This window comes from Achroia grisella, unplaced genomic scaffold (assembly GCF_030625045.1).
Source record: "Achroia grisella isolate CSIRO2021 unplaced genomic scaffold, CSIRO_AGI_Agris_v1 utg598, whole genome shotgun sequence".
NCBI classification, from domain to species: domain Eukaryota; kingdom Metazoa; phylum Arthropoda; class Insecta; order Lepidoptera; family Pyralidae; genus Achroia; species Achroia grisella.
Window position 1 is genome coordinate 1,148,926 of NW_026712958.1, and position 23,341 is coordinate 1,172,266.

The 23,341-nt window shown below is 35.9% G+C and overlaps 1 protein-coding gene across 1 annotated transcript in view; it reads left to right on the forward strand.

Annotated features, from left to right (window-relative positions):
- The first annotated feature begins 628 nt into the window (after nucleotides 1-628).
- Nucleotides 629-23,341, forward strand: part of LOC131848867 (uncharacterized) — a 30,488-nt gene continuing 7,775 nt past the window's right edge. Inside the window, exons 1-12 of the mRNA XM_059198816.1 lie at nucleotides 629-874; nucleotides 3,680-3,816; nucleotides 4,412-4,502; nucleotides 7,891-8,048; nucleotides 9,012-9,381; nucleotides 10,040-10,191; nucleotides 11,286-11,529; nucleotides 14,517-14,718; nucleotides 15,141-15,317; nucleotides 16,640-16,723; nucleotides 17,440-17,650; nucleotides 18,774-18,969. Of these exons, the coding sequence (XP_059054799.1) occupies nucleotides 840-874; nucleotides 3,680-3,816; nucleotides 4,412-4,502; nucleotides 7,891-8,048; nucleotides 9,012-9,381; nucleotides 10,040-10,191; nucleotides 11,286-11,529; nucleotides 14,517-14,718; nucleotides 15,141-15,317; nucleotides 16,640-16,723; nucleotides 17,440-17,650; nucleotides 18,774-18,969 (2,057 nt within the window). The 5' untranslated portion in view covers nucleotides 629-839. The remainder of the gene's footprint in view (nucleotides 875-3,679; nucleotides 3,817-4,411; nucleotides 4,503-7,890; nucleotides 8,049-9,011; nucleotides 9,382-10,039; nucleotides 10,192-11,285; nucleotides 11,530-14,516; nucleotides 14,719-15,140; nucleotides 15,318-16,639; nucleotides 16,724-17,439; nucleotides 17,651-18,773; nucleotides 18,970-23,341) is intronic.

The following is a 23,341-nucleotide window of genomic DNA, read 5'->3' on the forward strand; positions in this document are numbered from 1 at the left end:
CGTTACAACGCAATAACTGACCTCCACTGAGAATGCACGTTTGTCACATTATTAGGTTTTCGAAGAATTTTAATCCTTTACCCAATGTACATTGAACAATTTACCCATCGGTTATCAAAATATTTTATAGACTAAGTTGACGTTTCGGCATATCCACTCATTGTCTGATTTCTGTTTATTATTTTTCCACTACTAAACAGACAAACGGAACAAACTTAATAAAATTTGCCGCGAAAATCCATTGAAAAGAGAACATATAAGTATGGACATAGGGTATGTTTTTTGAAAAATGGTAGACGGTATACAATATCTAGAATATACTCTACAAATATATTTTTTAGAAATTCTATAGTGAAAACTCCCTAAAAAGTAATAAATTGACCATCAGTATTTATTCATTTATTTTTAAAACAATAATTACATAAATAATATTCAGGATACATACAATTAAGAATATCAAAATTATGTTGTTGCTGCCAATAACTAAAAACTGCTTATAAGTATAACGATACAATAACGTTATTAAACTGTTATTCCCATTTTTAAGTAACAACACTAGTGTTCATAGAGAAAAAAATATTATTTGTGGGATTCACCGAAAATATTTATTATTTTGTTTATTCGCCAATTCACTTGTTGATTACCAACTGTCTATTGTTGTTTAAAAATTGTATTTTTTGATATTGTAGTGTTTTAAAATCTTCTTACATGATTATATAACCTAAATGGAGATTACGAAGTGATAGAAAAGTAATTTCTTAAGTGAAAGTCATCGTAGAATTGAATAAAGTATATAATTTTCGATAGAAACAAATAATACTGGGTTTGTGGGTGTTATCATGGAAGAATCAGAGGCGAAGATATGTCAAAATTGGTGAGTATTACTTTCTGTTTCGAACGCTGTTGTGTCAATATTGTATCCTATTTATAACTAAGCACGTTAGCAAGATTTATTTTTAGATTTTGATATGTAGAACATGCAAACAGAACAGCTGTTTGGGTCGTTGGACTGTGCATACAGTAGATAAATGGAAAAAAATATAAAAAAAAAAACTACCCGCTTAATATAATTGTGTACAATTATATTTTTAAATTACAAAGGGCTATAATTGTTAGTTGTTTATGTACGCCTATTACGGTCGACAAAATAATTCCCTGTGTTAACATCTTTTTATAATGGATGATAATGGAATAGTACACTCGCCTAATACTACTTTTACATTCAGCCGCTTCCCCTGCCACTCGCGCTGCCCGAAATATTGCCGGGGGACAACTGAGCGAGAGGGCTGAATGTAAACACACGCTGCCACTCGCGCTGCCAGTCCTTTGACTCGCGCACGAAAAACCGACAATCGAGGGAGCGCCGGGCAGCGCGAGTGGCAGCGCCAATGGCGTGGGAAGTGTTTCCACTCTCGCCCTGCTCACTTCCCTGCCCACTCGGGCTGAGTGTAAATTGGGCATAATGGTACACGCTGGCGGGGCACCAGTGGAGGATGATAGGATGACCATAAAGTTTGGTCCGGTTAGCCCACCATTCACAAATTCACTGGGAATTTATGACCATGGTTTCCGAGGAGAAACATGGTACATTGCTAGCAATGGGATCATTAGTCCACATTATGAGCAATCCCCTTTCCCCAACCAGTGGAGGATGATGAGGTCCGATCAGTTATCATGGCAAATTCACCAGAAATTTTTTCTTGAAAACATCATTTTCCATGGGAAAAAAATTTTGGTGATATGGTACATGTGGTTATTAGTCTACATCATTACATAGTATTAAATAAAGTCGATGTCACTGTCTGTCTGTCCCTATGTAAATATTTAAAACTAAATAAATATTTAAAACTAAGGAACAGATTTTGAAGTGTTTATTTTTAATAGATAGAGTGATTCAAGAGGAAGATTTATATATATAATACATGTGCACCCGTGTGAAGCCGGGGCGTGTAGCTGGTTACTAATAATTCCCATCCTTAATATGTTCCTTTATGTTTTACCATCTATCACCCGTTGCATTATAACACCTATTGAAGTTACTTATAGGGACTGGATTTACTGGATTTATAGTCGTGTATTTAATATTTTGATTTTAATGAATTAGTGCTATTTGGTATATTATATTTGCATATTTCAACAAAAAAATGTAATGTTTAAGTCAGAAGCGTAGCATGCCCTCGCCGTGACCCATATAAAAATTTGTTTGAGTGCCCTTACGAAGGGTAATAATTTCTCTCAAAAGAAAAAAAAATTGCATAAAATAAAAAGAAATATTTATTCATCGTAATTATTTATCTGTCATTTTTTCCAAAATTTTTACAAACAATTCAAATTAAATATACACTCTCCCTGCCTTTTTTTTCGGCAAACTGATCAATCAATCATCAACAATCTTTTATAGCTGATGCGGAAAAAAAAGTAAACTTGTTTTCCTTTTGTCATTTGTGAAATAAAAAAAATTTGGTAATTTTTTTTATATGTTAATGGAATAGTGCACCCGCCTGCACTAACGGTTTACGCTGGCGGGGCACCAGTGGAGAATGATAAGGTGAACATGAGGTCAGGTCAGTTAGCCCATCTTGACAAATTCACCAAGAATTTATCACGATGGTTTCCAGGGGGAACCGCGTGGAGGTCAACTTGACATGGTACATTGCTAGCAATAAGATCAACAGTCCACATTACTAACAATTCCCTTTCCCCCCTTAAATTTGGGAAGTTAGTTTTTGCTTACGCACGTTGGGGCCCTCCGGGGCCCTCCTATATTTAATACGGCAGATATGGCGGTAGCTACGCCCCTGGTTTAAGTATTTAAAGAGTAACAAGTTTCTGTTCTTTCTTCTGCTGTATGGTAAACAAAGACTTCTATATATTATGTTTGGCCTTTGTTAAAGAAAATGATAATTAACTATTATCAAAATATGAGGTAATCAAGACTGATATTTTATAGTTTAATACTTTGATAAGCTAATTCTGTGAAAATGTAAGATTACACTTTCCTGAAAGTGAAATTTATTTTCATAATAAACCCTGGACAAATCACACAGCGCCATCTAGTCCTAAGATAAACAGAGCCAGACTAGTGGATTTGGGTACTAGACATCTAATATAAATACTAAATACATTTTTTTGTAAATCTATACATATAAATAAAATTGGAGTGTCTGTTTGTAATATTCAATATTACATACATACGGTACAAACACTAAAATAACATTTTTACCATTTTTGTCTGTCTGTTTGTTCCGTCTATTCTCTGAAATGGCTGGACCGATTTTGATGGGATTTTTTTTGGTAGATACCTGATGTAATAAGGATAACTTAGGCTACTTTTATTTTAGAAAATTTAAGTTAAATTCCACGCAGACGAAGTCGTGGGAACAGCTAGTTATATTATATTATTGCATTTATTTAACTGGAAGGCAAACATGGCTAGTGGTCACTTGATAGTCAATTGCAACTATTATCAATATCCAATAATTAGTTCACTTGTAAATTGTTGTCCCATTATAACATTGATGTTGTTTAAACCTATACTTAGTGAAAATCATGGGATCTTACCACATTTTATTTTTATTGAGTTACAATAACAGTACGTAAAAATGTTAGTTTATTAATTATATGTAAAAAAACAACATGAAATAGTGTCATGAGTTTTGATGTTGTTGTATTACAATAGCAAACGCGAGATCCCTGCTGAAAACTTCACTATCCACTCGGTGCACTGCGCCCGCAACATCCGCGTGTGCCCCGTCTGCAAGGAGCCAGTGTCCAATCACGAGCTGCAGGACCACCATGAGAAATTTCACAAGCTCCGTGAGTACTGAATGAAAGTAATAGAATTTAAAAATAAAACAGACAAAGAAAATAAAATAATAAAAAAATCATTAAATAAAACAATATTTAAAAACTTTTGAAAAAAGAAGTGTAACTTATTTTTTTTAATACCACGGCCTCGGAAGTCGTCGGCATAATCACCGTAAAATAGAAAAATTATTTATAGAAACCAACTTACATTTAAATACTTTTGAATAGTCACACTTTTTCTAATACCAATTTAAGTACTTTTGAATATTTTTTTTTTCTACGGTCTCGGTGCTCAATCGGTATAATGGCCATAAAATAGAAAAAATATTTATTTAAATAATGTAAATTTAAGTACTTTTGAATAGTTAACACTTATTTTTACTGTCACAGTCTCGTTGGTGTAATCACCATTAAATATAAAAATCTTTAATCAAATTAACTTAAATTTTAAAGACTTTTGAATATTCACATTTTTTTTTAATATTACGGCTTCGAACATTTAACATTTTACTACCAAGCAGTTTGCTTTGTGAACTGTATTTTCGATTGAAAGTTTTGTAATAGTTAATATAAATATGTAATGAAGAATTTATAATACTTATAGTGCCGTGCAAGCAGTGCGGGGAGAGTGTCTGCGGTACAGACTTGGAGGACCACATCAGAGATTCCTGTGGGCACACTGTCAAGTCCTGCAGGTAGATATATATTTTTATCAATTGCAAGTAGTAAGTAGATCTAGAGATTTGGGCTTTTAATCAAAGAAACTAACTTCTCAGCTCTATATATTAATACTAGGGGATCATCATCCCACTCCCTTTTCTCCGTTATGTCACACGTTAAGAGAGGGAGTAGACAAAGTGTAACAAGGTGTGGGAAGGATTCCAAATATCATGACCTCACTTTTCAAATATAATTATTAAAACAATAACGGCTAGACAATCGTGTTGATTTTTAGCCATTTTAAAAATTCAATCAATTAAATGAAATAAAAATTCTTTAATAAAAGGTGTAACGTAATTTATGAATCTGCTTCCGAGTTCGATGCTACGTAAGTTCGCCGGCGGTGTCGGTTCGCTTATACCTTTTAAATTACGTAACAGATTTTAATGCAGTATTCAGCAACAGATAGAGTGATTCAAGAGGAAGGTTTTATTTTCATGGATGATAATGGAATGGTGAGCCCGCGCTTACGGTTTACGCTGGCGGGGCACCAGTGGACGATGATAAGACGAGTATGAGGTCAGGTCAGTTAGCCCATCGTGACAAATTCATCAAGAATTTATCACGATGGTTTCCAGAGGCTACTGCGTGGAGGTCGATCTAACATAGTACATTGCTAGCAATGGGTCGTTACTAACAATCTTCTCCCTCAAGAGGAAGGTTTATATGTATAATTCATGCGTGTTCTAGTATAAAACCGGTGCGAAGCCGGGACGTGTCTCTAGTTAAAGATAACAAATAGTCAGCTGACTGTAGCGTGTACTTTCGTTTTACTTTCATGTACACAAATATTAGTATCAATAAATTAAATTATGATATCATTATAATGATAATTAATTAGGACTGTTACTTTATCAAAAGAAAGACTATTACAAATTAAGTAGGTAGTTATCGTAATTTATGATTAGGTTCGATAAATAAGCAAATTCTATTACCGTGACATCAACATAGAATGAAAGGAGATCAATATATTATTTTCTATTTAGTTTACTTTTTATTATATAGCCTTATCCAGCGTATATTGAATTTGTATATTGAAATAAAAGCTTTTAGGCATACATAGTGTTGGATTACAATCCAGTTTTGTACCAAACTACACGCTCCTAATCAAATTTTTGTATTGTTTGTAATCTATCTTATGTACTAATAAATAAATGACAACAGTTCGGTAGCAAAGCGTACAAAACTTGGGCCGACTTCGAAAGGTCTGCGTTCACCCGTAAATTATGGTAGTTGCATCAGCGGACATAACGAAACTGATTTAAATATACGATTGTCATATAACCATACTATCTATTACCACTTTTATGACAAATTTCATTTCATTACGTATAATTTGAAAAAATCACGAGATCTTACCACGTTTTATATATCTATCCGCTGCTCTGCAGTTTACCCGTGATCACTTGAAACACTGCCGAAATATCGAGAACTAAATAAAACGTGGTAAGGTCCTGTGATTTTTCGTAATTATACGTATAAATAATGACCGCGTCATATAAAAGAGCGAGGCGGAGGATGCGGCTAGAGAGATAGGTGCTGATAATCTTTACAAATTAGCAAACGTAGCGTATGACACCCCGGAGCTAGGTGGAGCGACGACATAGGTAGGGTTGCGGGTAGTAACTGGATGAGAAGGGCTGACGATCGTGTCCAGTGGCGTGCCTTGGAAGAGTCCACCAGTGCACTGCAGTGGGCTGGTGATGAATCTTTACATAGTATAAAATGAAGCTTCTGTCTCTTCGATAAGATTTTTTAAAGTACGCAAATATTAATGCAGTTTTAGCAATAGATAGAGTGATTCAAGTGGAAGGCATATATGTATGATACATGTACACCCGTTTTTTTTGTCCACTCTATAACTGTTGGCCGCAGCTGGTCTTTACAGCTTCACCGGATGATGGAAGGCAGTGCTGATAGTACTCTAAATCCGCAGAAGTTCTCATGGAGCGGCTGAAGGCCAACTCCCGCCTGATGGCTACGTTGTACACTCGTACGTGTGTTTCTCTTGACGTTTGAGATAGTGGCAGTGATAAGGCAGATTACAGGATAAGATACATGACCTCATAGTTATGAAATCATGAAAAGTGGGCAATCGACTCTGCTTGTCTGACCTAAAACTATATTTTTTTATGACAACTGAATTGTATTAAAAACAGTAATAAATTTGTATATTTCAGAATAGAATAGAAAATCATTTATTCAAATAAACTTATATTGAAGCACTTTTGAATAGTCATTACATTTTTTTAATCTACCGCTCATTCGGAAAGCTGTCTCATCACAAGAAGAACGAGCTCTTTTAAATAATTTTATTATTACTTTACATTTTTAAGTTTAAGTGTGTGAATACAAACCACCAATTAGCACTAATTTAATTGAATACTCAAATAGAAAAACCAACTGGTTAAATAATTAATAAGAGGAAATCAGTCGTAGATCATCAGTGATTAGAGCAGACCAGTCCCTACAAGCAGCACCCGTTCACGAGTATGACGGATGAGCCAGCCATCACTGCGCTCGACCATATTTTAGGGAGCCCAATGACCCGGCCCACAAGTCTGGACATTTAGCCCGCGTAACTTCGCCTGCATCACATACTTGACATTTATCATTATATTTAACCCAATTTACATAATATCTTTTTAAATTATAGCCTATATGTATGTTATTCTGATATATAAGCTATATTACTGTAAAGTTTCATCATTATTTTCTTAAAATCCTTTTATTAGTTTTTATCTTATGGATAATTACCATTTCAATAATGCACCCTTTTTTTCGGAATACTCTAATGCTGTTGGCCGCAGCTGGCCTTTACGGCTTCACCGGACGATAGCGGGCGAGTGCAGATGGGGCTCAAAACCCGCGGAAGGACTTATGGAGCGGCTGAAGGCCAACTCCCGACCGACGGATACGACTTTAGTCTGAGGGCACCGCTAGGGGTTCGAAGCTCGGCTCAGGCCGTCGTAATATCGGTCCCCGTTTATATTGGACGGGGGTCGATCGGAGGAGGATAGTGCACTCGCTTGCGCTACCGGTTTACGCTGCCGGGCCCCAGTGGAGGATGATAAAATGAGCATGAGGTCAGGTCAGTTAGTCTGTCATGGTGAAAGGAGGTCAACCTGACATGGAATATTGATGGCAATGGAGCTATTGGACCACATTACTAAAAATCACCTCTCTTTTAGTAGTTTTAGCGTGAAAGAGTAACAAACGATCCATACTGCCAAACTTTCGCGTTTATAACATTAGTAAGATAACACAATAGCTTAGGAGTGGCGAGATGGCGCTGTGTGTATGGTCCTGGGGAAAATATAAGGCGAAGGTATTTTCTAAATAACATGAAATGGTCATTTTCAGATTTTGCGAGTTGGAGTTGCCTCGTCGAGATCTGCCACCCCACGAGAACTACTGCGGTGTCCGCACTGAACAGTGTCCGGAGTGCAGGGAGTGGGTCATGATCAAGTACAAGCAGCTGCATCTGGATTCGAACCACGGATTTTTGCGTCTCGATGACGGTATGTACTTTATTAAAACGATTTACTATATGGGGTCGTTCTAGTATTACGTAAGTACTATGGGAGTCGGAATGAGGGGGGGGGAGTCTTTGCTTTGCTTATTTTGGATGACATGGGGGGCGTGGGAGTCTAGATGAGGATTACGTCATCGGTAGTTATTTACTTTTTGACACGAATGGCAACCCTCACATTGTTTTTGCTAAAAAAACAATACATTAATTGAAAAATGTTTACGTAAGCAAGGGGGACCCCTCCCCCCTTGCTTACGTAAGAGCTTTGCGTACTTTTGCTGATAAGGGGATTGGGGGGGGGGGGGTAAATAATTGCAATAAATCTGCTTACGTAATACTTGAACGGCCCCTATGACTCGTAAAGAGAAAAATTCAAATAGGCAAATATTGGCATTGTTGCTGTGTTGTTTAAATATTATTTTGGAGATCTGTAGTACATGTTTCGACCTAGTTCAGGCTGTAGACTCTCACAGGGTTATTCCCTGTTATAAATGTATGTGGTATGGTATGTAAATATAGTTACAGTATAGTACAGTATGGACACTTGTTTTGCCAGTTTTATCTGACATAGAAATTGCAATATATAATTTAAAAGCATTATATATTATTTTATTTAACAAATAATTCTTTCAAATCATAAAGATTGTTCTCATTAACCCATTCATGAGGTTTCCTATTAAATTCATTATAAAATACAGTTAGTAGATAATAATTATATTATAAATGTGAAAGTGGGTATGTTTGTTACGCTTTCACGCAAAAACTACTGAACCGATCATCACGGAATTTTGTACACATGTTCTTGGAGGTATTAGAATGACCATAGGATAACTTTTTATAAAAAAAACTAATATTCTTGATTCAATGCCAGCGAAGCCGCGGTTAAAAGCTAGTAGTAAATAAATATAACTAGATAGTGCTGATTGTTATGTCCTTGTTCATTTATTTGCAGATCCAGCCCCCCAGACCAAGAAAGACGTGCCAAAACCTACCAACATATTAATGCCAGGCCGCCCCTTACTTGCAAACAACAATATCATAAATGCTACACCAGTCCGCCCACTGTCAACAAACAGTAACATCACAAATAATAACTCCATAAACGGATTGAAGGTTACAAATATCAGACAAAATAGAGAGAGGGCCGAGGTTCAATCTCGGAGCAGTGCAAGTCCGTTCGAAGTCCCAAGCAGTTCTAGAGATAGTGCTGTCGCTGGTGGATCAGGTGGTCTGGATATCAGGAAGGTTCCGCTGAAGAGGACTAATGATCAGCCACAAATTAACACGGCTGTGGCAGCCACAGATAAAGTTAATAAGGACTTGTAAGTTTAATGTAATTTTTTTTCTATTAGGACAAACAACCAGTCTGTCGGTGTTTTTATAGGATACTCTTTGGCGAGAGCCCGTAGGACCCGCATGTTTTTTTTTATGGATCATAATGGTATGGTGGACCCGCCTGCGATAACGGTTTACGCTGGCGGGGCACCAGTGGTGATGATGAGCTCATCTTCAGCATAAGGTCAGGTCAGTTAGCTCATCGTGACAAATTCACCAATAATTTATCACGATGGTTTCCAGCGTTCCAGGTAATTTTCAATAAAAGACATAGCCTATGTGTTATTCTGATGCATAAGCTATATTACCGTAAAATATAAAGATCCATCCATTTGTCCATACTCACAAAATTTCGCAGCGCAGTGCTATAATTTAAAAAGATATGTAAATTGTGCGAATTATGTACAATTTACATGTCCAACAACTGTGATCCAGATGAAGTCGGCTAGTACAGTATAATTAAAGTATAGAAAAAAAATGTGTTGTATAGCCTGTTTGTCTAGGAATACTATAAGCTATATAACATCACGCTACAACCAATAGGAGCGGAGCTGCAATGAAAAGATATGCACAAAAGGGAAGTTGCGCTCGTCATTTAGTATTTTTAACTATGTATAATAGACATTGGTGTATTGTAACAAACAGACAGATCTCCCGCGGCGCGATCAAGAAGCGAGTGGCTCCGAAACCTCCCCCTCCAGACCCCAAGCGCGACCTCCCGTATTACAAGGCGCTGCAGCGGCATCAAGACGAGGAACGGCAGCGGCAGGAACAGTCTGCTCTCAATATATCCTTAGGTAGGGTCCTGTCTAACATTGATAACAGCCTCGGTTGTCTAGTGGTTTAGCACACCGCTTTACTTCCGATAGTCGCGGGATACTTTCCGATTGTCCATCTAAATATATATAACTCAAAGGTGACTGGACATAGTGATCTAACTACGCACAGCCCAAACCACTAAACGAATCGGACTGAAATTTGGCATGTAGGTAGATGTTATGACGTAGGCATCCGCTAAGAAAAGATTTTGATTAATTCTACCCCCAAGGGGATAAAATAGGGGATGAAATTTGTATGAAACTTTGTCAAGTTTAAACCGATCGGGCTGAGACTTTGCATGCATAAAGCTACTATGACGTAAGCATCCCCTAAGGGTAGATTTTGATAAATTCCAGCCCTAAGGGAATAAATTAACGCGGGCGAAACCGCGGGCAAAAGCTAGTATGTATATATTTGGTAAAAATAAAAGGTCTCACATCAACGGTCAATAGGAAAAATTCGCGAACAGTAGAAGACATTTCTAAATATAATTCAAGTTGTCTATCAATAAATGTAAATGTATTGTAAATGTATTGTAAGTGTATTGTAAATGTATTGTAAAATGTATCTCATGTATGCTATATGTTTGTAATTGTTGAATAAATCATTTATCTAACTATCAATAACGGCGAGATATATATTTAACAAAGATCCAATATCTTGCTCATTCTTCTTGTGATGACACAACTTTTCAAATAAGCGGTAGATTGAAAAAAAATGTGATGACTAAAAAGTAAGATTATTTGTCTGTTTCATCTGTTTTGTCTGTTGCATGTCAGAAATGACAAAATGTGTGAAACTAGTTCTAAAGATCTTAAAAACCACACATGTACCACATTTTAAGCAATAAATATTCATTTCATTTCATTTCATTTCATTTCATTTGAATGAATGATTTTCTATTCTATTCTATTCATCAAGATCTGGGTGCAAGATAGGAGCCTCTCCGCGGCGCTCCTGGAAACAGCTAGACACGCTAACGCAGTGTCTAGGCTGGTCAATCCTCTCACCACATTGTCAACTCAAACGATCTATTCTATTAAAAACAATGTTATTACCATTTCATTTTCAGGGTTGCCCCCAGTTCTCAGTCCGGCCGCGAAACTTGACAAGTTGCGGAAAATTGATGCTTTACATAATCGAGAAGTTGAGAGCGTAGACTATAAGAACAAGTTGCAGGGTCGCGTATGGTTGAACATGGACTCGGTCTCCGTTGGCAACCAGCTCGGTAGCAGCAGCTCAGATCCATCGATTGCAAACCGATTGAACGAGTTCAGGGATCTTAAACCGATGAGCCCTCAAGAATTTACTGAGAGGTTAGTGTTGGTAGCTTTTTAATGACGTACATAATCCCATACGGCCTCGGAATTCACTTCCGATGGTCGCGGATTCGATTCTTCGCATGGTGCAAACATTTGTATTTATTACTATGATTATTTGTGTGTTTTCGATGTATATTATGTTTACAAAAAATGTATTTAACTGTTTCTATCAGTTATCTAGTACCCACAACACAAGCTCTCCTAAGTTTGGGACTAGATGGCGCTGTGTCACTTATCCAGGATTATTATTAATAATGAAATTACTATCTGTAGTAAGACGATAAATTAACTGGTTGATATAGGACATTTTAATTAGTATGGTATTGCACAAAAACAGAAGAATATTAAAAAAGATTAGAAATTTATTTTCAATATGTCATAGAATACATTAAAAAAAAACTATTTAAAAGTTGCCATCTGCAAGGATGATACTCTTTTTATGAAGGAAATAGTGTCCTATTCTTGAAAATGTTTATGTAATTATATATTATTTATTAAACTGCATTAACTAATACGTTATTAATCTTGGATTATGTCCGAGACGTTCTCATGCGTATGACGTCGTAGTGGCTCAGTTTTTGCTGATATTAAGTTGGCGAGTGAGCATACCTATGTCTTATAAATTTGCTTGTTTATATATTGTTTTACATTTGACGCGGCCATTATTTATACGTATAATTAGTAAAAATCACGGATTCTTTCAACAATTGTTGATTATCCCCGGATATCATATATATGAGTTTCTGCTCGATCTGATTTTAATATTCAACTAGCTTTGGTAACAAGTGAAGTCTGATCGGATGATATTCAAATAAATAAAAAAATGTCTGTTTCTAATTTTAACGTTTTACTTAATACCGGAAATGTTTAAAAAAGTACCGTATATATGCATATACGGTACTTTTTTATACATTTCCGGTAATAATCGGTTAATCCGCGCCGACGTAGCATTCTGAGCGGCGCATAGTTTTCTTTATGTATGATAATTGAATGATGTTCCATCCTGCGCTAACGATTTATGCTGGCGGGGCACCAGTGGAGGATGATAATATGAAGTCAGGTAAGTGAGTTCATCATGATAAGTTCTCCAAGAATTTGTCATGATGGTTTCCGGTGGAACCGCATGGAGGCGAACCTGTAATGGTACAACAATCCACTATCCCCCTCCGTCCAAGTGTTTTTTTCAAATCAAATCATTTATTAGCAGAATACAGTACTTTATGTGTATACAATGTTAAATATAATGTCCAGTGTATTCAGCCTGCATACAGGCGTGCAAATTTTTATATTTTATATTAATATATTTATGTCATTCTGATTAGTCTATAATTAAATTAAAATGAACATGTCATTGGAATTATTGGCATACATAATTACTATAGATGATGCATTAAATTACTATATTCCATAAATTCCTTGACACTATAAAAACAATGTGCCAATAGCCATTTGGTTAAATTTAGTTTTAAAGCTCGCTCATTCAACAAATTTATATTTTTATGGATGATAATGGAATGGTGCATCCACCTGCTAACGGTTTACGCTGGCGGGGCACCAGTGGAAGATGATAAAATGAGGGTATGATGATGAAGTATGAGGTCAGGTCAGTTAGCCTATCGTAACAAATTCACCAAGAATTTATCAAGATGGTTTCCGGTGGAACCGCGTGGAGGTCAACCTGCGCAGAGGGGTAGCAATGTACCATATTGCTACCCCTCGGCGCAGGGGTACATATGCTACATATCATGTTTTGGCAATGCGTGAATTGAATGCCGTCATCGGCACGGCCTTGCGGATTGAACCTAATACGAATTTGGAACCTTATGGAAATTGAACTAAAAGTCAAAATGATTCACATTGGATATTTCCGACTCTTGTGTACGTCATATTTTTTTTATCACTAACCTAACCGTTCAGTTTGGCTAGCAACTTCAGCTGAGAACTGGCAAGAAATGCAACTGGTATAATTTTTTATTCTTTTTTCTAATTATTTTACATCCAATACATCTAAAAACTGTTTATAATTTCACATTGTTTAAGACCAGATTAATATTAATAATAATTTTTATTTTGCATCCAATATTTACAATTTAAATTATTCTAAAGTATAGTTTCCTATTTAAAAAAAACCCATAGTTTCCTAACATAACTAAAACAAAGAAATATAGTTCTGCTCTTTATTTATACACACAATTACAGTCGCAAGCAGGACAGAGATAAAATTTTCAAAGTACGATAAATTGTTACGAGTCTTACATAAAACGTGTTGTTTTTGGCGGCTTCGGTGCATGTTTAAACGCAGTGTTGCCGTATTGGACGATTTTAGTGCCAAATCAGCTATTATTTTTCGATGATAAAAATAGCCTGTAAGCGAAGAGACTGTATTGTTATTATACTGCTAAATGTAATTATGTTGTTAAATACGGTTTTTAGAAAGAAATTAATATATTAAGCAGATCAAAGAAGAATAACAATGTATAATTTTTCTATATAAAATAATAGACAACAAAAAACTACAAAATATAAGTGCGTTGTGCACATCGACTAAAGACCAAAAAAAACAAGAGATTTCTATTTATTAAATAATAGACAATAAAAAGCGATCGAAAACGAAGTTGGGCTAGCGTTTAAGATGCTGCGAGACATTGTAGTCCACGCCCCACAGGGAGGCAATTTGATTTTTAATGGGAATTCGAATTATAGAATGACTAATGTGGGTGATCGCACAAAAAAGGTTAGGAAACACTGTTCTAATCTTTGATAGTTATTTGCCAATAGAAAATTTTGTATTTATATACATTCAAGGAATATTAGAATACTCGAGCATCAGTATACTCACAGTTTAAAGTCAATATCGCAGCGGGGAGATCGGCTACAGTGATTTGTGTGTAAAAGTAAAGTGAAGTAAGTTTATGAATTTTGTATACATTATTATTAAAATTGTCAAGTTTCAGTGTTACCTCGTTTATTCTGAATTTTAGGTCGACGGAGTCGCGATCTCCCCGGCCCCTAATGAAGCAGCTGGCCAGCCTGATAAAGTTCCTGGAGATGAACCCCGATGCGGCTAAGGGCCCGTCCGGGAATGTCAACGCTAAAATTAGATGGTTCAAGAAATGGGAGAAGTTGTCAAAGAGACTGAATCAGTTAGGTGGCACCACTAAATCTCCCAAGAAATGGATGAAGGTTGGTAATTGTTGGTAAATGATATTAAATCTTGAGCATGACTCGTCCTTTCTTCGCGGGCTGCTCGGCCTCGATCTTTTTCGTCCGAGGTACTGTTCATATGCCGCCATCTTGTGCCCTTTTTAATTACTCTAGAAAAACTGGAAGTGATAATAATCTATACTAATATTATAAAGCTAAGGAGTTAGTTTGTTTGAACCCGCTAATCTCAGGAACTACTGGTTCGAAATGAAAAATAAATTGAATTCGGTTTACGTTTTAAAATGTTTTAAGGTAACATACATAAAACAATCGGTCATTTGACTACCTCCATCTATTTTAAAGTCGATTGAAAAGTGTTTAAAATTAAGTTTATTTTAATAAGAACCATTTCTATTAATCTCTGTGCAAATACTGACTGTCTATGTATGTTTTGTTTACAGTATTGGATCAAAATACGAAGTGCTATTAAAAAAAAAGCTGCCGCTCTAAATGAAGCTGGATCTAACACTGACGGTGTCCAGGATGTAACACAGTTACAGAAGCGAATATTGGCTATAATTGGGTATGATAGCTTCGCTGCAAGCAGTCGACGCCAACCGGACATTGATCTATCACCGGTTGGTATATTATATTTTTTTATTACTTCTTTTTCATGGCTTATAATGTAATAGTGCACTCGCCTGCGCTTGCGGATTACGCTTGGTTGGCCCCAGTGGAGTATTTTTTTTTATTGGAGGGTTTGGGATACGTAACGAAATGAAATGAAATTTATTGTTTAAATGTGATTTTACAGTGATGGTTATGTTAAACCATTTTCAGTCATTTCTGACATACCACAGACAACATGTGCCATTTATCAGTTTATACATAAAAGAATTCAAATTTCCAAGTTTAAATTAACATGTCCTCAATATATTAGACGACCTCGGTGGTCTAGCGGTCTAGCACACCGCTTTACGTCCGATGGTTGCGGGTTCGATTCCTCGCACGGCACATTCATGAGTATGATTGTTTGTATCGGTCTGGGTATTTTCTATGTATAATATGTATGTATTTACGAAAAAAAAATTATCTATGTATTTGTATCAGTTGTCTAGTACCCATAACACAAGCTTTAGCTAGCTTAACTTGGGTCTAGATGGCGCTGTGTGAATTGTCCTGAGATTATTATTTTTTTTCTTTTTTTCCTTTTTTTCTCTCTTCTTTTATGGATTTAAAAGAAGGTAATACTCACCTACAAATTATTATTATTATAATTATAATATTTATTCCCAAAATATTAGTCAGTCAAATTTGATTCCATGAAATTATTAAATTGAATTATATTATTATATATTTATACATAAGGACCTACACAATATACATATACATAAGAGGCGAGTCTTGTCAGGTATTATCAGGTGCTTGGACCTGTAGCACTGCGACCTACATAGATGTATTATGCTCTAGATATGTGCTAACTCGTAATAAACATGACTCGAGTTAACTCGACTTGACTCAAGTTACCTGGAATAAAAAAATAAAAAATTTTTCGTACAATTCTAATGTTTTTGGGCGCAGCTAGCCTTGAAAGCTTCACCGAACTTTAGGGAGCGAGTAGAAATGGCACTTTAAAACCGCGGAAGCACTTATAGAATGCATAATCATTTTATTGATAACATAATCGGACGATAATGCGAAAAAAAGAATTATAACAATCTCAAATCAATATTGAAATATTTGTGACGAGTGAAAATTGTGTGATATGAAAAGATCGGAAAATTTCAAGTCATTGTCAGTTCGATAACAGAATCATGCTCTCGCTATTTCACTTGATTCATTCATTTACCAGTTGTTAACACATCTCTATCATGCTCATCCTTTTTCAGAGTTCGCTACCTTATATTATATATCGCTAAGTTGTATATTATTTTATATTCAATTGCTTTTTTTATTGCAGCCAAATACACCACATGATGAGAGTAAATGCATTAAAATAGAAAACGAAGATCCCCAGTCCACTCAGTCACGTGCTATAACTATTGTGAGTATAGAATTTCATAATAGTCTAAATATATATGTATAACTCAAAGGTGACTGACATAGTCATCTATCAACGCACAGCCCAAACCACTGGACGGATCGGGCTGAAATTTGGCATGCAGGTAGATGTTATGACGTAGGCATCCGCTAAGAAATGATTTTGATTAATTCTACCCCCAAGGGGATAAAATAGGGGATGAAAGTTTGTATGAAATTTTGTCAATTTTAAACCGATCGGGCTGAGACTTTGCATGCATAAAGCTACTATGACATAGGCATCCCCTAAGAAAGGATTTTGATAAATTCCACCCCTAAGGGGATAAATAAACACGAGCGAAGCCGCGGGTAAAACCTAATACTTCATAATCTTACAACTCATTACTTACTTACTATTCTTAAAATCTAGGTCTTGACCGATTGGACTTTTGAGTGGTTTCCGATGGAGATCCGAAGGTCGACCTTCTATGAAATTTTGGTCTCCATCGTTCAAGTCCTTTCAGAGGAGTACTGATCAAAGAATGTAAATCTGATCTCTAAAATCGCTCCGCACTTCGCGCTCCGCTCAATAAATCACTCCACACTGCCCCATACTAGTATCTACATTGGACCCATGCAAAGCCGGGATGGGTCACTAGTAGAATATAAATATAAAAAGGTATATAGTGCACTGTTCTGATTTATTATTTTAAATTAATATAATTATATTCTTTTTTTCAGAAGAATGAAGATGTTGACATGACCATAACCGTTAATAGAGAAGCGAACCCGAGTTCGTCGGTACCATCGACTCGCACCGCAAGACGAACTAGACGCACCGCAGGACGGACTAGACGCACCGCAGGACGGACTAGACGCACCGCAGGACGGACTAGACGCACCGCAGGACGCACTAGACGCACCGCAGGACGGACTACACGCTTGTCTATAGGTACCATAAGTAAATGATAGGACGGACTAGACGCACCGCAGGACGCACTAGACGCACCGCAGGACGGACTACACGCTTGTCTATAGGTACCATAAGTAAGTGATAGGACGGACTACACGCACCGCAGGACGGATTACACGTACCGTAGGATGGACTACGTGCACCGCAGGACGGACTACACGCTTGTCTATAGGTACCATAAGTAAGTGATAGGACGGACTACACGCACCGCAGGACGGATTACACGTACCGTAGGATGGACTACGTGCACCGCAGGACGGACTACACGCTTGTCTATGTTACTCACACGCCTACAGAGAGGGGGTCTATATTTAAGGGTGGTCTATTCCCTAGGTCTAATTAAACCATAAGTTAGTGATTGGATAATATTTTTTTTTATGTGATTTGAATTGGAAACATGTAATAAAGTGGTAAATGTTAATCGTCGCTTACTTTAACAAAGAATCTGTGGTGATTGTAACATATTCCATTTTGCACGTAATAATTATTTTCTTTCTTCAATTGTTACATACAATTGAAGAAAGAAAATAATTATTATACTTCCGAATTTAGTCATTTTAATTTTAATACTAGCTGGGTCATATCAGGGTACAGGACGAAGGTGCTAACAGAAATATGTTTTGAAAGAGACTGTTTAATAAATGAACATGTAATATTGACGATCTCGGTTTAGCATACCGCTTTGCTATCCGATGGTTGCGGGTTCGATTCCTCGCACGGTATAAACATTTACAGTCATGAGTATGTATGTATTTTAAAAAAAATCTAAGTATATATATCAGTTAGGCAAATTAGTTTACAAAAATGGTACTGATAACACAAGTATCTAAGTATATATATACTTAGATTTTTTGATTAGTTTAGTATTCATAACACAAGCTCTGCTTACCGTGGGACTAGATGGCGCTGTGTTAATTGTCTAAGGTTATTTAAAATAAAATAAAATTGTTATGACTGTTCAAAAGTGCTTAAATTAAGTTTATTTCAATAAAAGATTTTCTATTCTATTCTATTAAAAAAAATATAACGTACATAATATTCGTAATACAATTACCTAATATATTTTTTTCTGTACTATTATTTAAAATCTATAATTTTTCAGCACCAAACAAAACACGGGCCAGATCACTTCAAACATCATCTACTTCACGCCGTTCTCAATACGTGACCATAACGAAAAAGCTCATAAGATTGACAGAACAGCGCTTGGAACTTGATCGAAGGCTTATAGAAGCGTTGGAGCGTAGTTCAGAAGGACACCGTATTACTGCGCAGGCGCATACAGCCCTGGGAGAAGGGTTAAGGGCTCTAGTGGAAGCTATTAATAATAATCGTTCATAGTTTTTGTTTTATACATGACTAACTCATCCGGCAAACATTGTTTTGCCATATAAATTAAAATCGCTATTAATAAATAGGGTATGATGGTATAAGGGTAAACATTTGGGTTTGTATGCATTTTAATGCCACATTATAAAAGAATATAAAAAAAATGGGTAAAATAAATTCTAGGGGTTCTTATCACTTAGGGTTATGAAAATAGGTAGTAGCGGATTGTCAGACCTACTGAATATGTATATAAAGTTTCATAAAAATCGGTCAATCCGTTTCGGAGGAGTATGGTAACTAACACTGTGACACGAGAATTTTATATATAAGACTAGCTACTCGCCCCGGCTTCATACAGGTGTACATGTATTATATATACAAACCTTCCTCTTGAATCACTCTATCTATAAAAAAAAACCGCTTCAAAATCCTTTGCGTAATTTTAAAGATTTAAGCATACATAGGGACGGACAGACAGTGACAGCGACTTTGTTTTATACTATGTAATGATAAGGAAATAATAAGTTCTCAATATGGTTGTTTGTTTGTTTATCAGAACTCACTCACTCGTCACTTTATTTTTTATTATGTAATGAAAATTCTTCCAGCTCCTATAGAAAGTTAACGATACAGTAGTTTAGTTGTTAAATCAAAGTAATGTAAGTAGTTGACAACCTTGGTGGTATAGCGGTCCAGCACACCGCTTTATGTCCAATGGTCGCGGGTTCGATTCCTCGCACGGCACAAACATTTGTATTCACGAGTATGATTGTTTGTATCAGTCTGGGTATTTTCTATGTATAATATGTATTTACGAAAAAAAAAATCTATGTATTTGTATCAGTTATCTAGTACCCATAACACAAGCTTTAGATAGCTTAACTTGGGTCTACATGGCGCTGTGTGAATTGTCCTGAGATTATTATTATTATTATTAGTTATATGAGCTAGCCATATTTGTTATCGGTTAAATTGTTAATAATAAAATTATTTACAGGTGCTTTCTGTGATGATCAAATAAAATTATATATGGAGAATACAGTTTTGTTATTTTACTTAATACTTAACGGCTGCCACAACAAAACGGCTAGCGATCTAGTGCATAATGATAATTATAAATTAGGAAGAGTTTGTGGGTAGTCATACATATAGCACACAAAAATTTTGCTCCTCCAAATTATTTATTTAAAATTTATAATTTATTCACTATTATATGTATTAATTACTGTTAAAAGTTAGCCAGACTCCATCTCTACTCTGAGCCTATTCTCACTTTCACTATATTGCACATCAAACACATAATCAAGTTATATATTGAAATGGACCTCTATCTTTCACACATATGGAAGATATTGTCCAGCTTTTCAATCGCGGATGGGAGATATGGAGAAAAGCCTACATCAGATGTCTAGCTCCCTTAGACAACAGGATATCACTGCTTTTATGTACCATGACTTCAAACAGTTTATCTGGAAATCTGTCAGCTTACTAAAATCACAGATTGAACTCCTTTCCTTGGGTTTAGATCACACACAAACAGCACAGGAGGAAGGTTCTATTGTTACATGGTGGTCCCGAGTCTCCAAATTAGAATTTAATAGAATGTATTGCTAAAATTCTAAATGAGCAGTTAAAGGTAACGAATCAATGTTCTGCAGACATATCTGTCAGCCATCGTCTTGGTAGTAAACAAGCAAAGGCTCGGCCAATACTGGTTCGTTTTCATAATTATTCTGCTCGTAATGAAGTGTGGGTAAAAAAACTGCATTGAAGGGCACCAGCATATCAATATCCGAATTTCTTATTAAATCTAGACATGATCTATTTGTTGAGGCTAGAAAGCATTTTGGCATTAATAAATGTTGGACATCTGAAGGAAAAGTGGTTATATTGCTACCGGATCAGTCGCGGCGTAAGATTGAACTGAAGTCAGAGTTGCATCCATTAACCACCAAGTTCCCAGTTAAAGACTCGACGCAAAGTAAACCTGCAGCAAATACCGATAAAACCACCAAAAAAGCAGCAATGATGACCACTAGGCGAACAAGGGACAGAGCAACAAATAAGAATTGCTGTGAAAAAATCTTATTCTTTAATTTTATAGGTTAAATTTCAGTTATAGTTATTAGTAATTTTTTTCTCATTTTCGGCCGTTATGATTATGTGAGGCCATTTTTTTGTTGTTGTCTTATTTTTACTTATATTATTATGTAGGTAGTATACTGATTTATTATAGAACTATTTGCCAATCCTTAAATTTATATATACTAAAACTTTGTATGAAATGTTTTAAATTGTGCTTGTCATTTACCTGAATGGAATAGATTAGAGTTATTCTGTCACCTATGCTGTTGACATATAAATGTCAGCTGTCATTATTGTCACGTCTGAGTAGGTAATCACTATGTTAATTCTTTTATGTAGTATTTATTTAATAATTTTGTAATGTTGCCTGTAATGAAAAATATCATTCAAGTACATTATTAACATGTTCCTTTTTTTATCTTGTTTCACTGTATAACAACAAACTGTAAGTTATCATTCTGATAGTGTCTCTTTGTATTTCGCATTTTAATAAGAAAAGTGTAACTCGTAGTATATTTTATTATATATTGCAATGTAGTAATATTAGGTATGTGTTTTTTCCCGGCTGGCTTGAGGTGTTATAGGGTACGGAGTTGGCCCATACTAAACTGTAGTCTTCTTTTTAAACGTTATAATTTTTTTTTTTTTTATTCATTTATTATATTTTATTTATATTATTATTTTTATATATGGATACGTCACATATTTGTAGTGATTATTCGTTTTATAATACATCCTCGGATGAATATTTTAGTGCAAATAGCGACACAGAGTCACCAAAGCTCTCTCGAGATCAACTCTCTGTCTTTTAGTGTCACAACAAATTTCTAAAAGTAGCACATATCAATGCACAAAGTATAATGGCTCATTATAACGATTTGTTAGACAGTTTTGATAACCAGTGTATAGACATTATTCTCGTATCAGAATCTTGGCTGAAACCGTCACTACCTTCAACAATGTGCTGTCTACCTGGTTACCGCCTTCTTCGAAATGACAGAATGGGCAGGGGAGGTGGGGGGTAGCCATTTATTTGCGTCACAACATACCAAGTAACATAATAGTAAAATCCGATGCCACGTTATTGACTCCGCGGAGTATTTATTTATTGAGGTAGTTGTGAATACTATTAAGCTCTTAATAGGTGTGTTCTACTCACCCTCTGTTCGGGTGGACTATTTTCAGCAGTTTGAATCCATCCTTGAGTCCTTTTGTCCTGTTTATGAACACAGTTTAATTCTTGGTGATTTCAATACCTGTCTTCTCAAGAACGATTCACGTGCTCATAAACTTTCCTCTATTGTTTCCTCATTAAACCTTAACTTACTTCCTCTCAAACCCACTCACTATCCCCCTAACAGCACACCAACTCTGTTAGACCTAATTATAGTCTCAAACTCTGATAAAGTCTGTAATTTCGGCCAGCTTACGGCTCCTTTCTCTTACCATGACCTTATATTTTTATCGTACAGATTACAGTCTCCCAAAATCAAACCTAAACTTCTTGACCTTCGTAATTTTAAGGGAATTGATTTGGAAATGCTAAGGAAGGACGTTGCGGGCATTGAGTGGTCCTGCGTATTAAATTGTAACTCAGTGGAGGATATGATTGCAAACTTTAACTCAATCATACTTCAAATATACAACAAGCATGCTCCTATCAGAAAAGTTAAAGTCAAGCATTTACCTGCTCCATGGTTATCCCAAAATATAAGAAATATGATGGTGAGGCGGGATAAGTATCGGAAATATAAGCGTTTTCCGTCTGAAGATAATTTATTATACTATAAAAAGCTGCGGAATCGGTGTAATCGGATGTGTAGAGATGCAAAAGACGCCATATTCATGAATCCATTCATAGCTATAATTCAGCTCAGATTTGGAGACTTCTTAAATCATTGGGTATTGGCAAATCTTCTTCTTCAACTTGTCCCTCTAATTTGGACTATAATGCGCTTAATAAGCATTTCTCCTCGCCTCCTGTCACCGTTGCTGACAGTATCAAAGCGTTAACACTTGATAGTCTTCGCCGCCAGTCTAAACCCAATTGCGAGCCTTTTTCCTTCAAAATCATTAGCCAGTGTGACGTTAAAAAGAGTATCCTTACCATTTCCTCCAAGGCAGTCGGTGATGACAATATTTGTATACAAATGATTCGACTAATAATTGACGAACTTGTGCCCATAATTACTCACATAATCAATCATTCTTTGGTCACTTGTTCTTTTCCGGCTGCCTGGAAAAATGCTCGCGTGA